Raw genomic sequence first — 22,854 nt, 5'->3', positions numbered from 1 at the left:
TTTCAGTAAATGATTGGGGAATTCCTCCTCTATTCATATTGCCCTCTAGTTGTAATAGATTTGGCAAAATGTATTTGCAATTTCTTGAATTAGAAAGCCTAGGTTTTTTAAAACAAGATTTTAAGAAGTTTTGATGATTCCAAAATTATTTCTCCTTGTCCTCTTTTCCAGAACAGTTATTTTTAATAGCAGATTGTCTACATTTTCTTCTATTTTTTTTAATTCTTTGATTTTGTTCTATTTCTTATTGTCTGTTGGATTCATTGATTTCTGTTTGATCTATTCTAGTTTTTTAGGAATCTGTTACTTGGACAGGGTTTGCCACTTTCTCTTTTAATTTCCCTCCAATAATTTCCTCTAGAAGCTTTATTTATTAATTCACATTTCATATATTTTAGATATCTATGTAGTCTTTAAGGCATGTTGTCTTTTTGGTGTTCATTTCCTTCTGGAAATTCATTTTTTTGTCAGTGCTTAAAATTGTTCTATAGTTTAATCTTCTAGGTTGATTTTTTGTTATGTTTTTTATTAAATAATAATTTTGTGGTGATTGATATCTTCTTCTGTTTACCCATCTCTCTAAGCTTAGTTCCTGAATTGGGCCTTAGTGTTAGGGCCAGGCTCTTCTCTCTACTACAATTTTCATTGGGCTAGTAAGCCCTACTTGGCATCACTCTGGGTCATCTGAGTCCTCACACCTTCAAGAGTTCTTACACAATAAGAGTATTGTTAGGTTTTAGTTTCCTCCTGGTTCTTTCAGGTTCAGAGTGCTGGATCTTTAATCTTCTGTATTTTCGCAGAAGAGTGTATTATGGACCTCAGAACTCCTGGGTCTGGGGTGTCTTGATCTAAATACTGCTAGTATGGTCCTGGTTACTGCTACTCCTAGTCACTTCCAAATCCCATTATATAGGCTTTTGAACTCCCTGGGTCTTTATGGTTGGGCAGTTAACAACTGTCTCTCTCTGAAACTGGGATTGAGGCACAGAGGCTGTGAGTCTGAGAGTCTCCTGAATAAATCTTCCTTGAAGCTGCCTGCCTTGGATTATCCTCAAGACAAAGGTTGAGTTTGAGTTACCCATTCATTCTGGTGGACAGAAATTATTTGGGTGTGATCTCCTTCCTTTCTAGGATCTTAGAAGGACAATACAACTGGATTCTTCAGTCTGACCCTACCAAGGACTCTAGAAGTTTGTGAGAATCTGGGTTCTTTTGGACTTTATCTTTTTAATTTAGTTATAGTTTAGTTAGGTTACACTTAGAATAGAAACCTTATTGAGTTAACTATCTGGGTGGGAAATAGTCAGTTGGGCCATCATCCCCTACCATCCCCCATCCCTTTTAGCTAATAAAACTATTTATATACTTGTGTGTGTTACCATCCTTAAAACCTTTCCCCTTCCATAAATTGCCATTATAACAATTTTGGCTGAGCTAACTAGGTAAAATCTTAGGAAAATTAGGTTTTTGTATAGGAAAATCAGTTAAAAAACAAAATAGGCAATTAAAGACTGGAGAGGTTCCATATTTCACTGTTAGCAGTTGGTACATTCCAAAGGAAGGGGCCACAGAATTCTGGGACTCTGGTAGAACTCTGAAGGACATTAACTTTTAAATTCACCTGGTTAAGTGGCCATTTTGGATTTTTTTAGTTGAATTTTTTTTCTTGGTCTATTGTTGTGTGTTAACCAATAATAATCAAAGGGAGTATAATATTATAGATTCTTTTTTAATAGTACTGTAATATTGAATGTAAACATGTCAGGAGACATTTTAAATAATTAGTTTTGTATGTTTTGGGATTGTGTTTTACACATCCCTTACATAATTTTTACTTTGTTTCCCAAAAGATGTAATGTGATGTTAGGATATCAGTGGATGAAACCCTGTATGTGTCTAACTATTCAGACTGTTTTATCCTATGTGCCTTTACTGTGTATATATTTGTTTATTGTATACAAATGTAGAGTTGTGTGTAATATTGGATATGGATATAGATATATATGGATATAGAGCTGTAATACTATGGATTACCAAAGACTCAGAATTGAAACAGATAATTGTACTTATGCAACAATAGCTAGATGAAATGGAGACATGCATGAAGGGTAAAAAGTTTATTATTAATGATTATGAAAATGATTTGAAGGAGAAAGATGGAAAAGCTAAGAATTTAAATAGGCTGCAAAAGGAAGAGGTAAAATGCAAATTTACCTTATTCTCTCTGAGAAGTCCCTGTGGTATCCCAGGATGAAAGATTTAAAGTAAAAACACACAAATTATTTACACCAGAAAATTTAGAATCAATTAAAAAGAGAACTCCTCCCTTTAGAGAAGAAACAAACAAGGTTGTAAGAGAAATACAAAGGGCCATTGACATTTTTTACCCAGATTATTGGGATTTCTCTTTATTAGTGATAGAGCTGTTAACAAAGAGGGAAAGGAATAAGTTTATAGCTGAGACAAGACAATAAAGGATCCTTTATTGACTCCATGGCCTCAGGATTACAGGGATGTGGATATGCACAACAAAGTGGAATATGAATTAATGAAAGATGCCAGACAATCAATAATTGATGTAATGAAAAGACACACAAAAGGCCAAATGCATGGTCTAAGTTTGAGGAAATAAAGCAAAAAACAAATGAATCACCTACAAAATTTCTAGACCATATTACAGAGGCTACAGAAACATATTTAGACATGGATGTGTTAGAAGAAGGAACTATTGCACACATAGAAAGAATTTTTGTTAGGAATGCTATCCTAAAACTCAAATTGTTTTTCAAGAATAATTACCCAGATTGGGAGGAAATGGAATTAGAAAATTTAAGAAGGAAGGCAACATATTTACGTGATGATAATGAGGAAAGGGATACTTTATAGAAGATTTTAAAAGGAAACTAAAGGAAACAGAAAACAAAGTTAGGGACAGTGAAATTAAAGAAGTGAAAGCTATGGCTGCTCTAAGATCCGTGCAACCTAGTAACTAATATAAGCCTAGGGAAAGAAGATCCCCACCCCAAAGGTGTTTCTTGTACAATCACATTGGGCATTTTGTCAAGGAATGTAGAGTTAGGGGTCAATTTTCAAGGCAATTGAATAGAAATGGAGGGTTCAATAGACAAAATAACTATAACAATAATTGGAACAATAATAATAATAATAATAATTGGAATAATTATGAAAGGAGAAATAATGTCAATATATGCCAGAATGCTTGCTGTCAAGGGGCTCAAGCACCAGATTTAAACACCATGCAGGACTGCATTGAATCTGGGGCAAGGCCCAAATACAGTCAAGTTGTTAAGGGTGATCAAAACCAAGGGGCATGTTCTTTATGAAGATGTACCCAGACTTCCTTTATATTTGAATCAAGGGAAAATGGTTTGGAAATAAATGAAAGTTATTGTAATGGTAATAAGGTTAATGAAGTTGTAAATGATGTGATTGAATCAAAGGATAATGTAATTAGTGTTAATAATTGTAAGGAAAAAGAATATTGGAATGTAAAATTAATGGAAAATTCTAGTGATTGTAAAATAATGGAAAATAGTGAAGAATATAAACTGGATAATGAAAATGTGATTGAGAGCAATGATACAAAGACCAAGGATAGTAGAGTAAAAGTTGATGATGGTGTTAAAGATGTAAAATCCTGGGAATATCATACAGTTCAAGAAGATATAAACTTGGATGAACAGGAAATGACTGAGCTTTGTACTGATATTACTGTTCTTGCACCAGTGTTGGAAACATTTCAACCACCAAATAGTACAAAACTATATGTGTCTATCATTATAAGAGATCAGATTTATGATCATCTGATTGATACTGGAGCCAGTAAATTAGTTTCGAAAAATCTTCCTCAGAATTGTAGAGCTGTTGGTACAATGGAAGTAATATGAGTTATTGGTAAACCAGAGAGAGTAGCAAAATTACAATCAAAAATGTTTACTTTAAGTCCATTATCTGTGGAGCATGCATTTCTTTGTATGACAGAATGTCCAATGAATCTTTTAGGGAGGGATTTATTATGTAAATTATGAGCAACAATCTAATGTACTGATAATGGTGATGTATCATTACATCTACCAGAAGAATCTCTGAAAGCTTTTCCATTGCTGTTCTTGGATTTAGTCAGCACAGAGGATGACTTGGATTCAATCTATCCAATACCTGAGGATATCCCTGAAGATCTTTGGTCAAAGTATTCCACAGATGTAGGCCTATTGAAATCAGCTACTCCTGTAAGGGTGAGGACTAAAGAAGGGCCAGTTCCTTGTGTACCTCAGTATCCCTTAACTAAAGAAGCAATAGAGGACATAAAACCAATCATTGAATCCCTAATCCAACAAGGATTCATAATACTGATTCTTTCAATAAAAAAAACCAAGGTGAGATCAAAATGGAAAAGTGGTGCATAAATTCACACAGGATTTAAGAGCAGTAAATGATTATGTAATAAAGACATGCCCTATCATACCAAGTCCAGCTGCTATAATTTCTTCCATTCCAAGTTAGGCAAGATATTTCACCATTTTAGATTTATGCTCAGCTTTTTTCTCAATTCCAATTCATGAGGATTCTCAAAAGATATTTGCTTTTACCTTGGAAAAAAACAGTGAACCCAAACCCTTCTTCCACAAGTATTCACAGACTCACTGAGCCAATTTTCACTAATTTTAAATAGAAATCTAAAGACTATAACATTCAAAGAAAGTAAATTGGTGCATTTTATAGATGATATTCTCCTTTCATCCCCAAAGACTAAAGTGTGTCTGAGAGATAGCAAGATTCTTTTGTTAGAATTATATAAGCATAGGCATAAAATCTTCAAGGCAAAATTGCAGTGGGTTTTGCCTTGAGTACAATATCTTGGATTTATGTTATCAGAAGGTTCCAAAAGTATCACACAGAAAAGAATAGCAGACATCCAGAAATTGAGTGCTCCTAAGACCAAAAAGAAACCCAGAGCCTTTCTTGGAACAAATGGTTTTTGTAGACAGTGGATACCTGGATATAGTGAATTAACAAAATGTCTAACAGATTTAACCAGGAATACAGAACCAGAACCTCTGAAACTAAAATCTGACCATCTGCAAGCCTTAAGTAAGCTTAAAGAAGTCATTTTATCTGCTCTGGTTTTAGGCATCCCAGACTATACAAAACCATTTCAACTATTTGTAAATGAAACTAAAGGTATTGCTTCTGGTGTACTGACACAGACTTTAGGACAAAGTTATCATCCAATTGGATATTATAGTTGTCAGCTTGATCCAATAGCTGCTGGTACAGTTCCTTGTCTAAGGGGTGTAGCAGCTGCAACTGTGTTAGTCCAGAAATCAGCAGATTTAGTTTTGGGATGTCCATCGACTGTATATTGTTCACATCAAAAGAAGCACTAATGAGAAAATTTTGTACTCAAGCTTATTCAGATCAAAGAATTTCTAAGCATGAAATTATTCTCCTAGGGAGTGAGAACATCCAGTAGAGGAGATTTAGTGTATTAAATCCAGCTACACTTCTTCCTGATTTGCCAAAGAATAGTGAACCATTACATGAGTGTGTAGAAGTAGTAGATATCGTGGTTATGTTGAGGATGGATTTGAAAGACACTCCTATTGAAAATCCAGACTTGATGTTATTCACAGATGGTTCTTCATAGTTGTGTAATGGAATTAGATGTACAGGTGCTGCAATGGTCACAGAATTTGAGACACTGTGGTATGGCTCATTACCTAGTAACAGTGCTCAAGGGGCAGAATTGGTAGCTTTGAAGGAAGCATATCTTCTAGCTGATGGTTAAAGTGCAAATATTTATACAGACTTTATGCATTTTCTACATGTCATGCTATAGGGAAGACCTTGAAACAACAAGGTTTTATTACTACATTGGGAAAACCAATTGCTCATGCAGAAATAATAACTGAATTGTTAGATGCTATCCAAAAACCTAAACAGCTAGCAGTGATTCATTCTAGAAGCCATACTAGTGGCAGAAATTTGGTCTCTAAAGGAAATCATAGATCTGATATAACTGCAAAATTTGCTGCCAGGAATGCTCCAGTGTATGTAATAAATTTGTCAACCATTGAATCTGATGATCTAGAAAAAGCTTATGTAGATTCAAAAATTCAGAAGTAGAATGAGAAATTTGAAGCAAGGAAAGGACATGGAATATGGGTTGCAGACACTGGAAAACTGCTGTTACCAAAAGATTTATATACCTATTTATGTCAAGCCATCCACACAAAAGGTCATTTTGGTACTCAAGCTGTAGTAGACTCTGTAAAAAAGCAATGGGTAGCACCAGGAATACGTACTGTAGAAAATAATCTGTATAAGCTATTCTGTTTACCAAAAATTCAACCAATGGGCATTCAGACAGAAAGATTTAGGTGGTAGACCTTTAGCATGTTGTCCTTTTGAGAGTCTGCAAATTGATTATATCAGCATGCCAAAAGCTGAAAGATACAAGTTTTGTCTGGCAATTGTGGACAGGTTAACAAAGTAGTCTGAAGCTTTTCCATCAAATACAAAAACAGCAAACTTTGTGGTAAAAGTGTTGATTAAGAAAATTATTCCTAGATTTGATGTACCACTTACCATAGACTCTGATAAAGGATCTCATTTCAAACAAGATATCCTGTAAAGAGTCCATGAGAATCTAGGAATAACAGCTAAATATCATGTTCCTTATCACCCACAAAGATCAGGTCAAGTGGAGCCTGTAAATAGGGCACTCAAGACTATGGTGGGGAAAATCTGTGCTGGAACTCATCTAAAATGGCCAGATATTCTTCCCATAGTTTTGCTTTACCTATGTACAAGACCAAGAGTAGATTTGCATATTTCAGCCATTGAGATGCATTTTGGACATGCTCCATTACAGACAAAAACTTGTATGACAGTGTATACATCTCTCTTAAGAGAAGATTATCAACTTGCTTCACACTTAAGTGCTTTATAACAGCAGCTTAAAGAACTACATGATATGGGAGTATTGATCCAATCTGGTCCATTGGATTATTCTCTCCATAATTTCAAACCAGGAGGTATTAGATATGTGAAAATATTTGCTAAAACATCAGCAACACAAGAGAGTTGGGTAGGCCCTTATACCATCGTGTTAGTTTCTCCATCTTCAGTAAAAGTATTAGGTAGAGATTCATAGTATCATTGTCCACATATCAAATTAGCTCATGGAACTAATAATGAATATGTACAAATCATTGAAGAAGAAGTTAAAGAAGAGTAAATTGTGGAAAGCTGAGATTCATTAGACACATTGAGTCTGCAGTCAGAAAGATCAGTAAGGAGAGGACCATTCCAGTGGATGAGGACATTCAGATAGAAGAGGACAATGCAATTGAAGAGGAAAATTCAGAAATTAATGGACACTGTAAAAGACTGAAAAACTTACAAATATAAAGACTTTAAAGGGAATTTGCAGTAAAGAGGATCAAGTAATTGATGGACTAATAGATTAAAAAAATTTGGGGTAATGTAATATAACACAAAACAACATAACATATATTCACACAAGCATTCATAAATGCATTTACTACCATGGATTTGGAGAAGAATTCTTCAATCAAGATGAAATGAGAAGAGAAGGAAAATCTGAAGTTGTGGTAAGTATGTTTCATTCAATAGTAACACAAATGCAACAGTAACATAACATTAACATAACAGTAACATTTACATAGCACTAACAAAACAATATAACAGCATGAAAAAACAACATAAAACTACACACAAAAACATAAACATGATTAGGTTACATTGAATCACTAGTTGAATGAGAAACAATATATAGCTAGGGCTCTAACAATGTCATAATGTTATAAAGTAGTTAAGTTACTAACAAAAATGGGTAGCTACTTAGTTTAGTATAAGAATTTAGGTAGGTGACTAGTTTTAGGAGAGTTTAGGAGATAGGGCTTTAGTTAGATAAGATTAGAATTTAAAATAGATAAGATAAGGTAAGATACTGAACTACACTACAAAAATACATTACAACACACATAACAATATACATTACATAGGGCAAATGACATATAACATCACATATCACACAAAATTATAATACACATGTAAATAGTGTGTATTATAGTTAGGACTGTAAAATTAATTGTATTATAGTATATGTATATATGTAGCATATGTGTAAATAGGAAGTGTATATATCTGTGTGTATGTATAGCATAAATGCATATGTTGTATGTATGTATTATATGTGTATATATGTAAAATTTATGTAAATGGATCACTTACGTTTAATTTTATCTATTGTTATATGTAGTTTGCATAAGTGAGTTTGATGGTTTGGTTTAAATTTTCTTTGTAAAACATATATAATGTTGAGTTTATTGTAATTTTCAAAAGTTTTTTCTTTAGGTTTGATGTTTATGCATTGTAATAGTAGTAGAAGTTTCTGTATTAGTTGATAAGAGTAGTATGTTATGATTTTAATATTTTGCATGAGAGTTGTGTTTATCTTTTGATTTGGATATTAGTTGCTTTTTGTACTTTTGCATGCTTGATCTGTATTTTGAAATTTCTAATTGTTCATTATTTAATTCCCTTTTTCCTTTCCTTGATTAAATCCCTAGAATAGGATAGTATTTGATAGATTAAAATAGTTGAGTATAAATTGTTTGTTATTTTGGGTAAATATTTTAGTTTAAGTAATATGTAAGTAAATTGGTGCACAGAAGCCAAAATATTTTGGCTTTGTGCAAAGGGAGGACTGTAGCTAGGGGATTTGCAAAGTTGATTGACAGCCCTCATACCAAGATTCTGTAGAGCTGTATGGGTCAGGATTCTAAGTGGTTGGGCAGTTAACAACTGTCTCTCTCTGAAACTGGGATTGAGACGCAGAGGCTGTGAGTCTGAGAGTCTCCTGAATAAATCTTCTTTGAAGTTGCCTGCCTTGGATTATCCTCAAGACAAAGGTTGAGTTTGAATTACCCATTCACTCTGGTGAACAGAAGTGATTTGGGTGTGATCTCCTTCCTTCCCTCTCTAGGATAGCACTGCTCACCCTAATCAAGGGAGGGGACTAGAAAAGATGTCCCAAACATTGCCTGCCCTACAAACACCCGGTCAGCACACCGTGACTGGTGGGTCATCCCTTAAGTGGTCGAAATCAAAGAAAACAAAATACAAAAAAATTCCTACTAGGAGCATGGAACATCAGAACATTACTTGATAGAGAGAATACCCCAAGACCTGAGAGAAGAACAGCTCTAATCTGTAAAGAACTGGTGCAATATAACATCGACATCACATCCTTAAATGAAATACGCTTACCAGAAGAGGGATCACTCAGTGAACCCACCACTGGATACACCTTCTTCTGGAAAGGTAGAGCCACAAATGAAGACAGAGTTCACAGTGTTGACCTGGCTATCAAGACCAGTTTGCTCAAACAGCTGCCAGACTTGCCTGTGGGCATCGGCGAGAGGCTCATGAAGATCCATTTGCCTCTCAGCAAAGACCGGTATAGCACAATCATCAACGCATATGCCCCTACACTGACCAGCACAGAGGAGACCATCGAGCAGTTCTACTCTGACCTGAGTGCTGTCCTGCACTCAGTGCCCACAAATGACAAGCTGAAACTACTGGGAGACTTCAATGCTTGCGTTGGCCAGGACCATGAAAGATGGAAAGGAGTGCTTGGAAAACATGGCATGGGCAAAATGAACAACAACAGCCTACTGCTACTTAGCAAATGCTCAGAGTTCAAACTCACCATCACAAATACTGTGTTCAGAATGGCAAACAAATACAAAACAACGTGGATGCATCCACGATCAAAACAGTGGCATCTCATTGACTACATCATTGCATGCCGGTGAGACATCCAGGATGTACAGATCACCAGAGCCATGAGAGGAGCTGAATGCTGGACAGACCACCAATTGGTTAGAGCGACTCTTCAAATGCGCATTGCGCCTCACCACCCAAAAACATGCCCAGACAGTTTGCGCATTTTACAATGTGAGTCGTCTTAGAGATCTATCTTATTTGCAAACATTCCAGTCCTGGCTGGACGACAAGCTGTCTGTCAAGGGACCACTCACTGGAAGCTCAACCGAGAAATGGAACCAGTTCAGAGAACCCGTGAAGGAAACATCAAAGGCCGTCCTAGGCCCCAAACAACGCAACCACCAGGACTGGTTTGACGAGAACAACACTGCTATTGAAGACCTATTGAGCAAAAAGAACAAAGCCTTTATGGAGTGGCAAAATAACCCAAACTCTGCTCCTAAAAAGAACAGATTCAAGTCGCTCCTAGCCACGGCACAGTGAGAGATCAGGAAAATGCAAGACCAATGGTGGGGAAAAAAGGCAGAAGAAATCCAGTGTTTTGCTGATACGAAAAACTACAAACAATTTTTCAGTGCCCTTAAGACTGTCTATGGGCCATTAAAACCCACCACCACTCCCTTGCTATCCTCTGACGGTGACACTCTCATAAAAGATAAAAAAGGCATCAGCAACAGGTGGAAAGAACACTTCAGTCAGCTTCTCAACTGACCTTCTTCAGTCGACCAAAGCACCCTTGACCAGATCCCCCAAAACCACACCATTGTACAACTTGATGTACCTCCTTCAATAGAGGAAGTCCAAAAAGTCATTAAACAAATGAGTGCAGGCAAGGCACCCGGTAAAGACAGGATCCCAACCGAGGTGTACAAGGCCTTAAATGGAAAGGAGCTTCAGGCATTCCATATAGTGCTGACCAGCATATGGGAAGAGGAAGACATGCCCCCAGAACTCAGAGATGCCTTCATCGTAGCCCTATACAAGAACAAAGGTGCACAAGCAGCCTGTGACAACTACAGAGGCATCTCACTACTCTCCACTGCTGGAAAGATCCTCGCCCGTGTTATAATCAACAGACTCCTGTCATCTGTTGCAGAGCAGAACCTGCCTGAATCACAATGTGGCTTCTGACCAGATCGCAGCACCATCAACATGGTCTTCACAGTGAGGCAAATGCAGGAGAGATGCCTTGAGCACAACCTGAGTCTCTACATTGTCTTCATAGACCTGACGAAGGCGTTCAACACAGTGAACAGGGATGCATTGTGGGTGATCCTTAGCAAGTTCGGTTGCCCAGCAAAATTCATCAAACTGATCCAGCTCTTTCATGTCAACATGACAGGGGAAGTCCTATCTGGTGGAGAGACTTCCGATCACTTCAACATCTCCAATGGCGTGAAACAAGGCTGTGTACTTGCTCCAGTACTATTCAACCTATACTTCACCCAAGTATTACAACATGCTATGATGGATCTAAATCTGGGCGTCTACATCAAATACAGACTGGATGGCTCACTATTCAACCTTCGCTGCCTGACTGCTAAAACAGACAACAGAGAGACTCATCCTGGACGCTCTCTTCGCAGATGACTGTGCTCTCATGGCCCACCAAGAAAATCATCTTCAAACCATTGTGGACAGGTTCTCTACTGCAACAAAACTGTTTGGCCTGACTATCAGCCTCAGCAAAACAGAGGTGCTGTTCCAACCTGCACCAGGGAGGCCAACTAACCAGCAGTGCATTACAATCAACAGCACGCAGCTTTCTAACGTCAACACTTTCAAGTACCTGGGCAGCACCATCACCAATGATGGGTCCCTAGACCATGAGATCAATGCCAGGATCCAAAAGGCCAGCCAGGCATTTGGGCGGCTATGCTCCAAAGTCCTCCAACACAGCAGTGTAAGCACTGTGACAAAGCTCAAAGTGTATAACACAGTGGTCCTCAGCTCGCTCCTGTATGGTTGCGAGACATGGACACTGTACCGAAAGCACATGAAACAGCTGGAGCAATTCCACCAACGCTCTCTCCAGTCAATCATGAGGATCCGATGACAGGACCGAATCACCAACCAGGAAGTCCTTAACAGAGCCAACTCCACCAGCATCAAAGTAATGGTCCTCAAAACCCAACTACGATGGTCTGGACACGTCATCCGCATGGACCCACATATTCTATGGTGAACTGTCAGCTGGACTCAGGAAACAAGGCCGACCAAAGAAAAGATACAAGGATCAGCTAAAGTCAAACTTGAAGTGGGCTGGCATTACACCAAAGCAACTAGAACTTGCTGCCTCTGTCAGAAGCAGCTGGCCAACCCACATTAACCATGCCACCGCCACCTTTGAAGATGAATGACGTCGATGTCTTGCCGCTGTGGGACACCAGGCCACAACCGCACCTCCTGTAACAACTGGTGTCCCATGCCCCATGTGCCACAAACTTTGCGCCTCAGTCTTTGGACTTCAAAGCCATATGAGGGTACACCATAGATGAAAACGCACAAAGACAATTGTCATTCTCGGTCACCGAGAGACTACTACTACTCCTTCCTTTCTAGCATCTTAAAAGGACCATACAACTGGATTCTTCAGTCTGACCCTACCAAAGACTCTGGAAGTTTGTGAGAGTCTGGCTTCTCCTTTTGGACTTTATTTTTTTAGTTTAGTTCGGTTAAGCTTAGAGTAGAGTGGGAAATAGTCATTTGGTCCATCATTCCCTACCTTCCCCTATACCTTTTAGCTAATAAAACTATTTATAACGTGTGTGTGTTCCCATCCTTAAAACTCTTCCCTTTCCTTAAATTCCCATTGTAACAGCATGTATATAAGCTCTTTATTTTTTTCTTTGTATTTCTAGTACTTATCAGAGTATTTGGCTTACAGGGGGGAAAAAAACCTCTCTGAAATTCTTGTGTGCCTGATTCTGTGTGCCTGAAAACAATCCTATGAGCTATTATTGCTTGTGTTATACCCATTTTGCAACTAAGGAAACTGAGTGGTTAATCAAATTAATCAGCATCATACCATAAGTGAAGAGAGGCAGTCTTCTACTCCATTTATAAGAATTCTTATACTACAAAAAACACACTTAATCTTTTAGATATGGTTCTTTTCTGAATCTTTGAGTAGATCTTATCTTGTTTACTTTAATTGGATAGTCTTTCAGTTCTATCCAAATGGGGAAATTTGATCTTTGATAAACAGAATTACATTTGTTATATTTCCTGATTTATTTATTTAGTTAATTAAATACAACCACCTCTCATTGCCTAAAAGCTTGACAGATTTTCTCTCACATAACTTGCTGGGTACTTGACTGGAATAACTTAAATATGTTGATTGTAACCGCATGACATAGATATAGATACACAGTGTTCCAAATGGAAGAGTGTAAAAGAAACAATCTAGACCTCACTGAAATAGAGTCGGAAAAACTAATGATGGTTTTTCAGATGCTAGTGACTGCTTTGGAGAAGAATCCATATAAATGGATATGTTGGCAAGAAATGGAGTAAAATACAGTTGAGATACTTCAAATTATATTGAATAGATTTTGCACAATTTTTCATTAAGATTTTAAAAATATTCTCAGATTAGAGTTTAGCATATAAAATTGCTGAGAGCAAACAGGGAAATGCTATCATACTATTATATATATTTTACGAAAAAGGAAACTGGCATATTACAAGCTCAGTATGCTTGAGACATGACAAAAGTCACAGAGCTACAAAGAAGTGTAGATAAAACTTGGACCAAGGTCTCCTGCAAGGCTAGCATTGTTTCTCACTACACTATACTTTCTCAGCATACAATATGTAGGATATTCCTTGAGAATCCAATATTTTTATTTCAGCCAGATAAAAATTCCAAAACAAATGGAGAATATAATCACTTGATTTCTCTTTTTGTAAGGAACAATCTCTCCTTTTGTAAACTAACAACATTCCCTTGCTCTGCTCTGTGTGTCCATAAAGGACCTCTTCCATGAAGCAAATGTAAGATAAAGCAGAAATGTCTAACATGTGGCCCAAAGGCAGCATGCAGCCCACAACACTCAATCCTTAGTCAACGCAAATCAAATTAAAATGTAATTGGGAAAGAGTTAACAAAATAAATATAAATAGAATAAAACATAAATAATGTCACTGCATGGTTTCCTAAGTCACTATGTGCCCACAGGGATCTTTATGTATGGTTTAATTGTCCCCATTTCTATTTGAGTTTGAAAACACTAATAGAGAGTATGTGAAAATAAGGCAGAAAATTCCCCTTGGGCATAGCGCCACATTGAGATAGAACTGAAGCTGGGAGGAGAATTGTTCTGTACCCCTACTTACTACTGCTTACTTTACATCACAGATCTTTATTTTTCTATTATCAATACTTTCACCATATGAAATCCAAGACATTTTTATACTGCAAATGAGCACAGGGGAGGAAATTTAGGCTCAGAGAACAGATAAGAAAACTAAGAAGCAATTATTATACAACTAGCTGAGGAAAGAAGGATTAAATGCCACATCAGAAAAGGAAGAGAATACTTATATGGTCCTATAGTAGGTTTTGAAACTTTTAAGGGTAGGAGGAGTATCTTTTTCATCTTTGTATCCCCAGGGCCTAGCAAAGTAACCTACAAATAGACACTTAATGTCTTTTGAATTTAAGTGAAATTGGTGCAAGTAATGAGTATTTGTTTTTGAAATAAAAATTTCAGAGAGAAATATATAATGCCACCTTAATACAGGTCATATAAATAATGTATAAATATTCCCTTCCTGCTTCTGGCCTACAACTACCTAATTCAATAATTGTGGGATTCAGAGATGATGAATTCTTTGGTTGTTTTTCCAGCCTTTTAGCAACCCAGTTCTGAAAAAAGACTTGGTTTTTTGTTTGGCATTTCAAGCTCTTCATAACCTAACTCCTTCCTAAGTTTCTAGAATTTTATACCTTAATCCTCTCCTTGAGTTCCACAATCCCACCACACTGGCCTGCATGTAGTTTTTCAAGCAATACACCTCCTGTCTATTTCTTTGTCCTGTTTTGTTTTGTTTTTGTATTCCATGCCTGAAAAACTGTTTCCTTGTCTCAATTTCTTCGTTTTCCAGGGTTCTTTCAAGACTCAGCTCAAATCTCACCTCTGCAGGTCCTTCCTAGTTCCTCTTCACCTCCACTCTTACCCCAGATATTAATACCTCTTCCTTTTAAATTGTTTTCATTGATCCTGTCTATAACTTCTTTGTACCTAATTATCTGTATGGTGTTTCCCTCCTTCCTAGAATGTAGGCTTCTTGGGGATAGAAATGGTTTTTTGCCCATTCTTTGTATACTCAGAGTTTATCATAAAACCTAGCTATTCTAAAAAGACACAAATGCATGTTGACTGACTGATTGACAGATAAGGAAAATCTACAGTGGTCCCATTGGCCCTCTTCCTTGATCCAAGATTGCAGTAGGACTTCAAGGCACTGTGTTACTTAGAAGAGGCAGCTTCTGACTCAGCCTCTTTCTTTGACTCTCCATATTAAATCATGTAATAAAAAACTTCAAGTGAGAGGGACTTAAAATGGAGCTTCCAGATGCAATCATTATGGCAATTTTGCCCCACAGAACTACACAAACCTACTATGAATATTTTTCCATTTTTTACATTTTTGTGTTTCATGAGCCTATGTGAATGAACCTACTTGGAGATGGAAGTTCTAAGGCTTAGAGTTGACCTTGTGAGCATGAGAGGGCCAGAGTTCCCAAGTCCTTTTGAATGAAGCTCAATAGTTTCAAGAAGAATCCCCAACAACTCTTGGAGACAAAAACCATCAACCTGGAGATTAATGGGAGTTTGATCCATTTAACCAAAACACATGTTGTTTAGTTAGGAAACGCTGAGACAAAATGTAAAATACCTAATAACAATTACATAACTTGTTTCTGCTTAGAGAATTTTAAGTACAAATCAATAGAATAAGACTAACTGCCTCTTTTTTTAGGTTTTTTAGGATGTCTTACTATCAATGTTCCCCTGTCATAAGAAGGAGGCCTGATTCAGGCAGGAACCAATCAGCTCAGATTCAGTGTTAGGATTAGCTATAATCATAAAAAAAGATGTTCAACAAGGATACTCCTGCATTAGCTTAGATACATATAGCCTTCCTTATCTCCATATGGAACTAGGTCTAACTAATAGGGTGCGAATATCTTACATTCTGAAGACTCGTGCTGTATTGGAAAGATTCTGATCTTCAGATAAAGCTTTTATTCTCTGAAATGACAAGGATAGCACATCAATATGGCCAGAGGTTCCCAGAAAGTTTCTAAAGGGCAGTTTTAGCTTTAAGCTCTGAGATAAATCAAATCTCAAGGATATCTTTGCCACTTTTCAAAGAAAAATTAACCTAAGTTATTTTGCAAAGCAAGGGAGGAAACCCTAATAAGTAGTAATGATAACACATTTATGTTTTTGTCTTTTGTGTTTTACCATTTCTTTTGTGTAGAGGAATTAAATAGCAGCCCCCTATGATTCATATTGTATACTGATTATCATTCTCCCTCCTTTGGGGGAAACTTTGTACATACGCCCAAACCTGAGCTATAAGTAAGTCACCCAAGGAGCAACAGAATGGAAGTCTAAGTAGCCAGGCATGGAAGAAAAAGAATCCCTGACCTCCTTTCAGAGGCTAGGCACTTCAAGGACTGAACTCCACCCTCAAGCAGAGTGAACACTAAGGGAAAGAGAGTGGACCCAGTTACCCAGACACTTGGACACAGAAGTAATTTCTCAAGGTTAGGTTACAGCCAACATGAATAAACATTAAAGTCTTTAAACTATATTTGTAATACCATCAGATCTTTATAACAAATGAATTGGGTAGAATTTCTCACCCCAACCAAACCCTTTTGACACTGATTTGTACATTAGAAGACACATCTTCGTTGTATATATACAGAGAGAGAAAGAAAGAGACAAGTACTTTTCTTTGAGTTTGGTATGTTCCATGCTGATGAAATGAATCAAATAAGCATCATCTCAATAAAAGGGAATTGGTTGAAACCTACTTGAACTCAGATTCCTGATACTAAAGCCCCAAATAAGTTCCAAATTACTATTATCAAAAATAACAATGCAACAAATTTTAACCAAACTAGTTTGAGTATACAAAAAGTAACAGTTTGCCCAAGTCATTCATTTGTTAACTACTCTTTGAGAATTTGAGGGAGGTGTCATCTGAGCACAAGGGAATGTCTCAGTCTCTTGATGTTTTAATAGCTTAAAACTGCATGAAGAGAAGAAAAAGAAATTAGAGGTATTAAAATAGGCAATGAGGAGACCAAGCTATCACTCTTTGCAGATGATATGATGGTCTACTTAAAGAAGCACATAGAATCAACCAAAAAGCTAGTGGAAATAATCAACAACTTTAACAAAGTTGCAGGATACAAAATAAACCCACATAAATCATTAACATTTCTATATATTTCCAACACATCCCAAAAGCAAGAGTTTGAGAAATTCCAATTAAATCACCCTAGACAATATAAAATACTTAAGACTATATTTGCCAAGATAAACACAAGAATCATATTAATACAACTACAAAACACTTTCCACACAATTAAAACTAGATCTAAACAATTGAAAAAGCAATAATTTATTATGGGTAGAAAGAGCTAACATAATGAAAATGACAATCCTACCCAATTAATTTACTTATTAAGTGCCATATCTATCAAACTACCAAGAAACTTTTTTTACTGAATTAGAAAAACTATAACAAAATTCATTTGGAAGAAGAAAAGATCAAGAATATCAAAGGAAATAATGAAAAAAATGTGAAGGAGGGGAGCCTAGCAGTACCAGATCTTAAACTGTACTATAAAGCACTGGTCATCACAACATCATACTGGTTAAGAGACAGAAGGGAGGATCAATGGAATAGACTTGGGGTAAGTGATCTCAGCAAGACAGTGTATGATAAACCCAAAGATCATAGGTGTTTTGGGACAAAAAAAAACAAACAAACACTATTTGACAAAAACTGCTGGGAAAATTGGAAAACAGTATGGGAGAGATTAGATTTAGATCAACATCTCACACCCTACACCAAGATAAATTCAGAATGGGTGAATGGCTTGAATATAAAGAAGGAAACTATAAGTAAATTAGGTGAACACAGAATAGTATGCCTGTCAGATCTTTGGGAAAGGGAAGATATGAAGACCAAGCAAGAGTTAGAAAAATTACAAAATGTAAAATAAATAATTTTATTACATTAAATTTAAAAAGTTTTGTACAAACAAAACCAATGCAACCAAAATTAGAAGGGAAGCAACAAATTGGGGAAAATCTTTATAAGAAAAACCTCTGACAAAAGTCCAATTACATAAATATATAAGGAGCTAAATCAATTGTACAAAAAATAAAAAAGCAAGCCATTTCTTAATTGATAAATAGGCAAGGGACATGAATAGGCAATTTTCAGATAAAGAAATCAAAACTATCAATAAGCACATTAAAAAGTGTTCTAAATCTCTTATAAATTAGAGAAATGCAAATCAAAACAACTCTGAGGTACCACTTCCCACCTAGCAGATTGGCTAACATGACAGCAAAGGAAGATAATAAATGCTAGTGGGGATATGACAAAATAGGGACATTAATGCATTGCTGGTGGAGTTGTGAATTGATCCAACCATTCTGGAGGGCAATTTGGAACTATGCACAAAGGGTGATAAAAGACTATCTGCCTTTTGATCCAGCCATACCACTGCTGGGTTTATACTCCCAAAGAGATAATAAGGAAAATGACTTATACGAAAATATTTATAGCTGCACTCTGTGGTAGCAAAAAATTGGAAAATGAGGGGCCTTGGGCTCCATAGTAGTATCAATTCTAAGACAGAAGATAAGAGTTTGGAATTTAAAAAAGAACACAAAATTAATATAATGAAATCAGAATCAAGGCAGAGGTCTTTCTATGAAAGAATTTCTTGTTACACTCACCTTCCCCAATTGCTCTGCTCCATATTCCTGCTGTTCCCCACTATGTGACTGACTGGGACACGGGGGCAGATTGGGGCTGAAGGCCATAAGGTCGTTCTTGATTGTTTCTTCTCCAGAATAGACCTTCTGCAGCCGATGCTGAGAATAGGACCAGCTCCCTGCTTCATTCGAACATACCAGCATAGGCTTGCCAGGCCCATACCTGCCCTGCGGAGGTGCAGAGCACCGCAGTGCCACATACAGCAGCAGGCTCAGCACTAACAAACTGGATACTGAGCAGATAGCTATGATCAGATATACGTTTACATCTATCAACCCCGTCTCCTTCCTAACTCCTGTCTCAGCCACAGCTCCAACAACCTCAGATGATGCCTTGAGGACTTGCCCGCTCTCCAATAGTGACACGCTCACAGTGGCAGTAACAGACAGTGCAGGTTCCCCGTGGTCCTTTACTAATACTAGAAGCATCCTTAGAGGTCCATCTGCCTCCTCCAGGACTCGTGTCGTGCGAATCTCGCCTGTGTATAGTCCCACTCGGAAAGGGCTGTGCCCAACACCCACCCCAGGCAGCAGTTCATAAGATATCCATGCATTGTATCCTGAATCCGCATCCACAGCCCGGATCTTCATCACCACATGACCTGGAGCCACTGACTGTGACACTAGTTTGGTCACTGAGCCCCCGCTTGCCCCAGAACCTGCAAGAGGAGGTAGTACTTGTGGCGCATTGTCGTTCTCATCCAGAACGAACACCTGTAGGCTCACGTTGCTGCCCAGAGGAGGGAAGCCCGAGTCTCGGGCGGTCACCTGGAACTGCAGCAACTCCAGCTCTTCGTGGTCCAGAGGCTGCAGGACATACACTTTCCCACTCTCCGAGTGCACAGACACATAGCTCGACAGCGGACGCTCACCTATCCACCGATCCACCAATGAGTAGGACACCAGTGAGTTCTCTTGAGCATCCGGATCAGATGCAGATACTGTGAAGATGTGACTTCCTGGTGGGTTGTTCTCCTTCACAAACACAGTATACACAGGCTTCTCGAAGGAAGGTGCATTGTCGTTTACGTCCTCAATGTCCACAGATATGCTAGCCGTGGACCACAGAGCTGGCATCCCGCTGTCCCTCGCTGTCACTACTAACTCGTAGGTTGGCACACTCTCGCGGTCCACAGGGCCCTCCAGCACCAGCGAATAGTAATTCCTAAAGGTGGACACCAGAGTGAAGGGCCCTGTGGGTGATAATGAGCAAGTCACCTGCCCATTGGCGCCTGAGTCACCATCAGATACGCTAATGAGGGCAATGACTGTGCCCAATGGGGAGTCCTCTCTGACAGGCAATGAAAGTGATGTCACAGACACCTGAGGAGAGTTATCATTGGTGTCCAGAATTTCCACTAGAACCGTGCAATGACCAGCCATTGGAGGATTCCCTTTGTCAATAGCTTCAACTTGAATTTCATACCTATTATTCTTTTCAAAATCCAATTCTCCCTTTATTCTAATTTCTCCTGTATTAGGTCTGATGTGAAAAGTGTGTTGCACTTCAGGAGGGACTGGGCTACGAAATAAGTATAAAATATTTCCATTAGTTCCATCATCAGCATCAGAAGCATTGAGCTGGATCACTAATGTACCATTCAAAGCGTTCTCTAACATTCTCACTTTATAAACAGACTGGTCGAATTGTGGGGCATTATCGTTCACGTCCAACACTTTGATCAGCAGTTGAACACTGCCAGTGAGCTCCGGCTTGCCCCCATCAGTGGCAGTCAGTAATAAATGATGCTGTTGAGTTTGCTCCCTATCCAAAGATTTCCTTAGAATAAGTGATAATGAAGTAGTTTGTTCACTATTGCTCTGTACATCCAAAGCGAAATATTCACTAGGACTGAGCCTGTAGGTCAAGGCCGCGCTTTCTCCTACGTCTGCATCAGATGCGCCATCTAGCGGGAAACGTGTGTCTGGTGGTCTCGATTCAGCAATATTTATTTCTTTTTTATTTTCTGGGAACATGGGCGGATTATCATTAATGTCCTTGATATCCACCTCCACATGGAAAACCTGTAGCGGCTTGTCCACGATCATCTCCAGGTGGATGCTACAAACAGGGTTGCGGCCGCACATCTCTTCACGATCGATCCGTGAATTCACAAATAAAATGCCATTCTGCAAGTTTACCTCCAGGTAATCCTTGCGGCCCTTGGACACCACCCGGAACAATCTTGACACCAGCTCTCCAACCTCCAGACCCAGGTCCTGCGCGATTCGCCCCACGAACGTACCGTGTTTCGCTTCCTCCAACACTGAATAATGGACCTGGCCGCTCCCCATCCTCCAGGCTGTGAAGAGCAGAACGGAGAAAAGCAGATGCTGGACTCTCGGCGGACCCTCCATTACACACAGGTAAAACTACCTGTATTTAAACTGGAACTTCAGGGAAGCAAAAGGATGACTTTTTTGTTGTTGCAACTATTTGGGGAGAGCCAGTAATGTGGCCTCTATCTGATTTCGGGAAAGAATTACCAGAGTTGCTTCGTTTCAGAAGGATTCAGGGAGAAGCTGCCGTTTTCTTTCTTCTCCAAACCTTTTCAGTGAAGAGCGACACCATGTGCATGAATATGTAACTAAAATAGTAATGGATTCTCCAAATTCTCAGTGGATGTAGAGCATCTTTTACGTGTCTGGCATTTTCGCATTTTACTTCTGATCTCTACTCCTTTTGAAGAAATTATTTTATTTCTCGAGATGATAAATCCCAGTCTTCTTCCTCTTCACTGTTGTACCATGGAACATTTTGATGCCAGAAACATGAAGGGTTTGTTTCTCTCTACTTTAGAACTGTTTCTGAATTTAGTGCTCTTAACGGTCTTATTGGGAGTCCAGAGGGGCCAGCGACTCTTGAATAATGGCTTCAGGAGAACTGAATTCATCCTGTCTGACTGTTCTAATCACAGGTACAGTGCTTGTACGAGTGTTCCTTTCCTATATACTTTGGTCCTGTCGATATATCACTTCTTCTGGTCAGATTGAGAAGAAAGAACTCTCCAATAAAAAAGAAATGGTAAGTGATTCTTCAAATTTTCTTTATTTCAAGTTGTATTAAAAAATTTCCCCGGATTATATCCTTTCCCAAATTGTTTTATAAAAAGAAATAGTCTAAAGATGTAAAGAGTGCAAGCACTTGAGTATGTGCAGTGAGATATGATTTACATTGAGTTATGGTAGTCAAGTTACTCAAAGTCTGTTTCTTCATCAGTAAAATTGGAATCATAATATTTTTAGTACTTACCTCTCAAGGTTGTTGTGGGGATTAAGTGAGATAATGTGAGTAAATAGCTTTGTAGAACTGAAAGTACTATGTCAACATATATTACTAAAGTCCTTCAGAATATGTTCATTTTTTGAGCTGCTTTTATCAAAGTAGCTGGGGCTCTGAGCCTGGAGTCAGGAAAGTCTGAATTCAAATTCAGCCTAAACACTTACTAGCTGTGTGATCCTGGACAGAATAGTTTAATCTGTGTACTTCAGTTTACTCATCTGTAAAAAACAGATGGTAATAGCACTAACCTTTCAGAATTATTGTGATGATAAAATTAGATAATATTTTAAAGTATTTTGCAAGCCTTAAAGCACTTTTTCCTCATAATCATCATAATAACCAATAGAACTGGAATAATTTTAGAAACATTTAAGTATTGAGCTTTGACTCTACTACTTGCTATCTGAGGGTCCTTGAGAAGATCAATTAACCTCTATGGGTCACAATTACTTTATGTGTAAAAAAAATGGATCCAACTCTATGACTACTAAGGATGCTTCTAATTCTTACAGAAGCCCTAGATTGAAATGTGCAATATGAGGCCCATATCCACTAGAAGACAGATCCACCAAAGTATCAAATAATTCCCACTGCATACATTGGGCAAATGATAGACACTGAATTTGATTGAACTGTGAGTTAAGACTAGTATATAAATTGCTGCATTCTGAAATAGAATGTAGTAAACAA

General features: G+C 37.9%; 1 protein-coding gene across 22 annotated transcripts in view; it reads right to left on the bottom strand.

Moving 5' to 3' along the window:
• The window catches only part of LOC100026963 (protocadherin alpha-C2), a 275,774-nt gene that overhangs the window by 167,273 nt on the left and 85,647 nt on the right, over nucleotides 1-22,854 (bottom strand). Inside the window, exon 1 of one of the 22 annotated variants that reach the window (XM_056811417.1) lies at nucleotides 18,843-21,992. The exons of 20 other annotated variants lie outside the window; for them this stretch is intronic. In XM_056811417.1, the coding sequence (XP_056667395.1) occupies nucleotides 18,843-21,239 (2,397 nt within the window). In that variant the 5' untranslated portion in view covers nucleotides 21,240-21,992. Of the gene's footprint in view, nucleotides 1-18,842; nucleotides 21,993-22,854 lie in introns of those variants that run through there. One more of the 22 variants, XM_007473767.3, reaches the window with a different exon arrangement.

The sequence above is a fragment of the Monodelphis domestica genome, chromosome 1 (genome assembly GCF_027887165.1).
Source record: "Monodelphis domestica isolate mMonDom1 chromosome 1, mMonDom1.pri, whole genome shotgun sequence".
Lineage (NCBI taxonomy): Eukaryota > Metazoa > Chordata > Mammalia > Didelphimorphia > Didelphidae > Monodelphis > Monodelphis domestica.
Note: the sequence above shows the minus strand (reverse complement) of the source record. Positions and strands in the feature narration are given on the sequence as shown.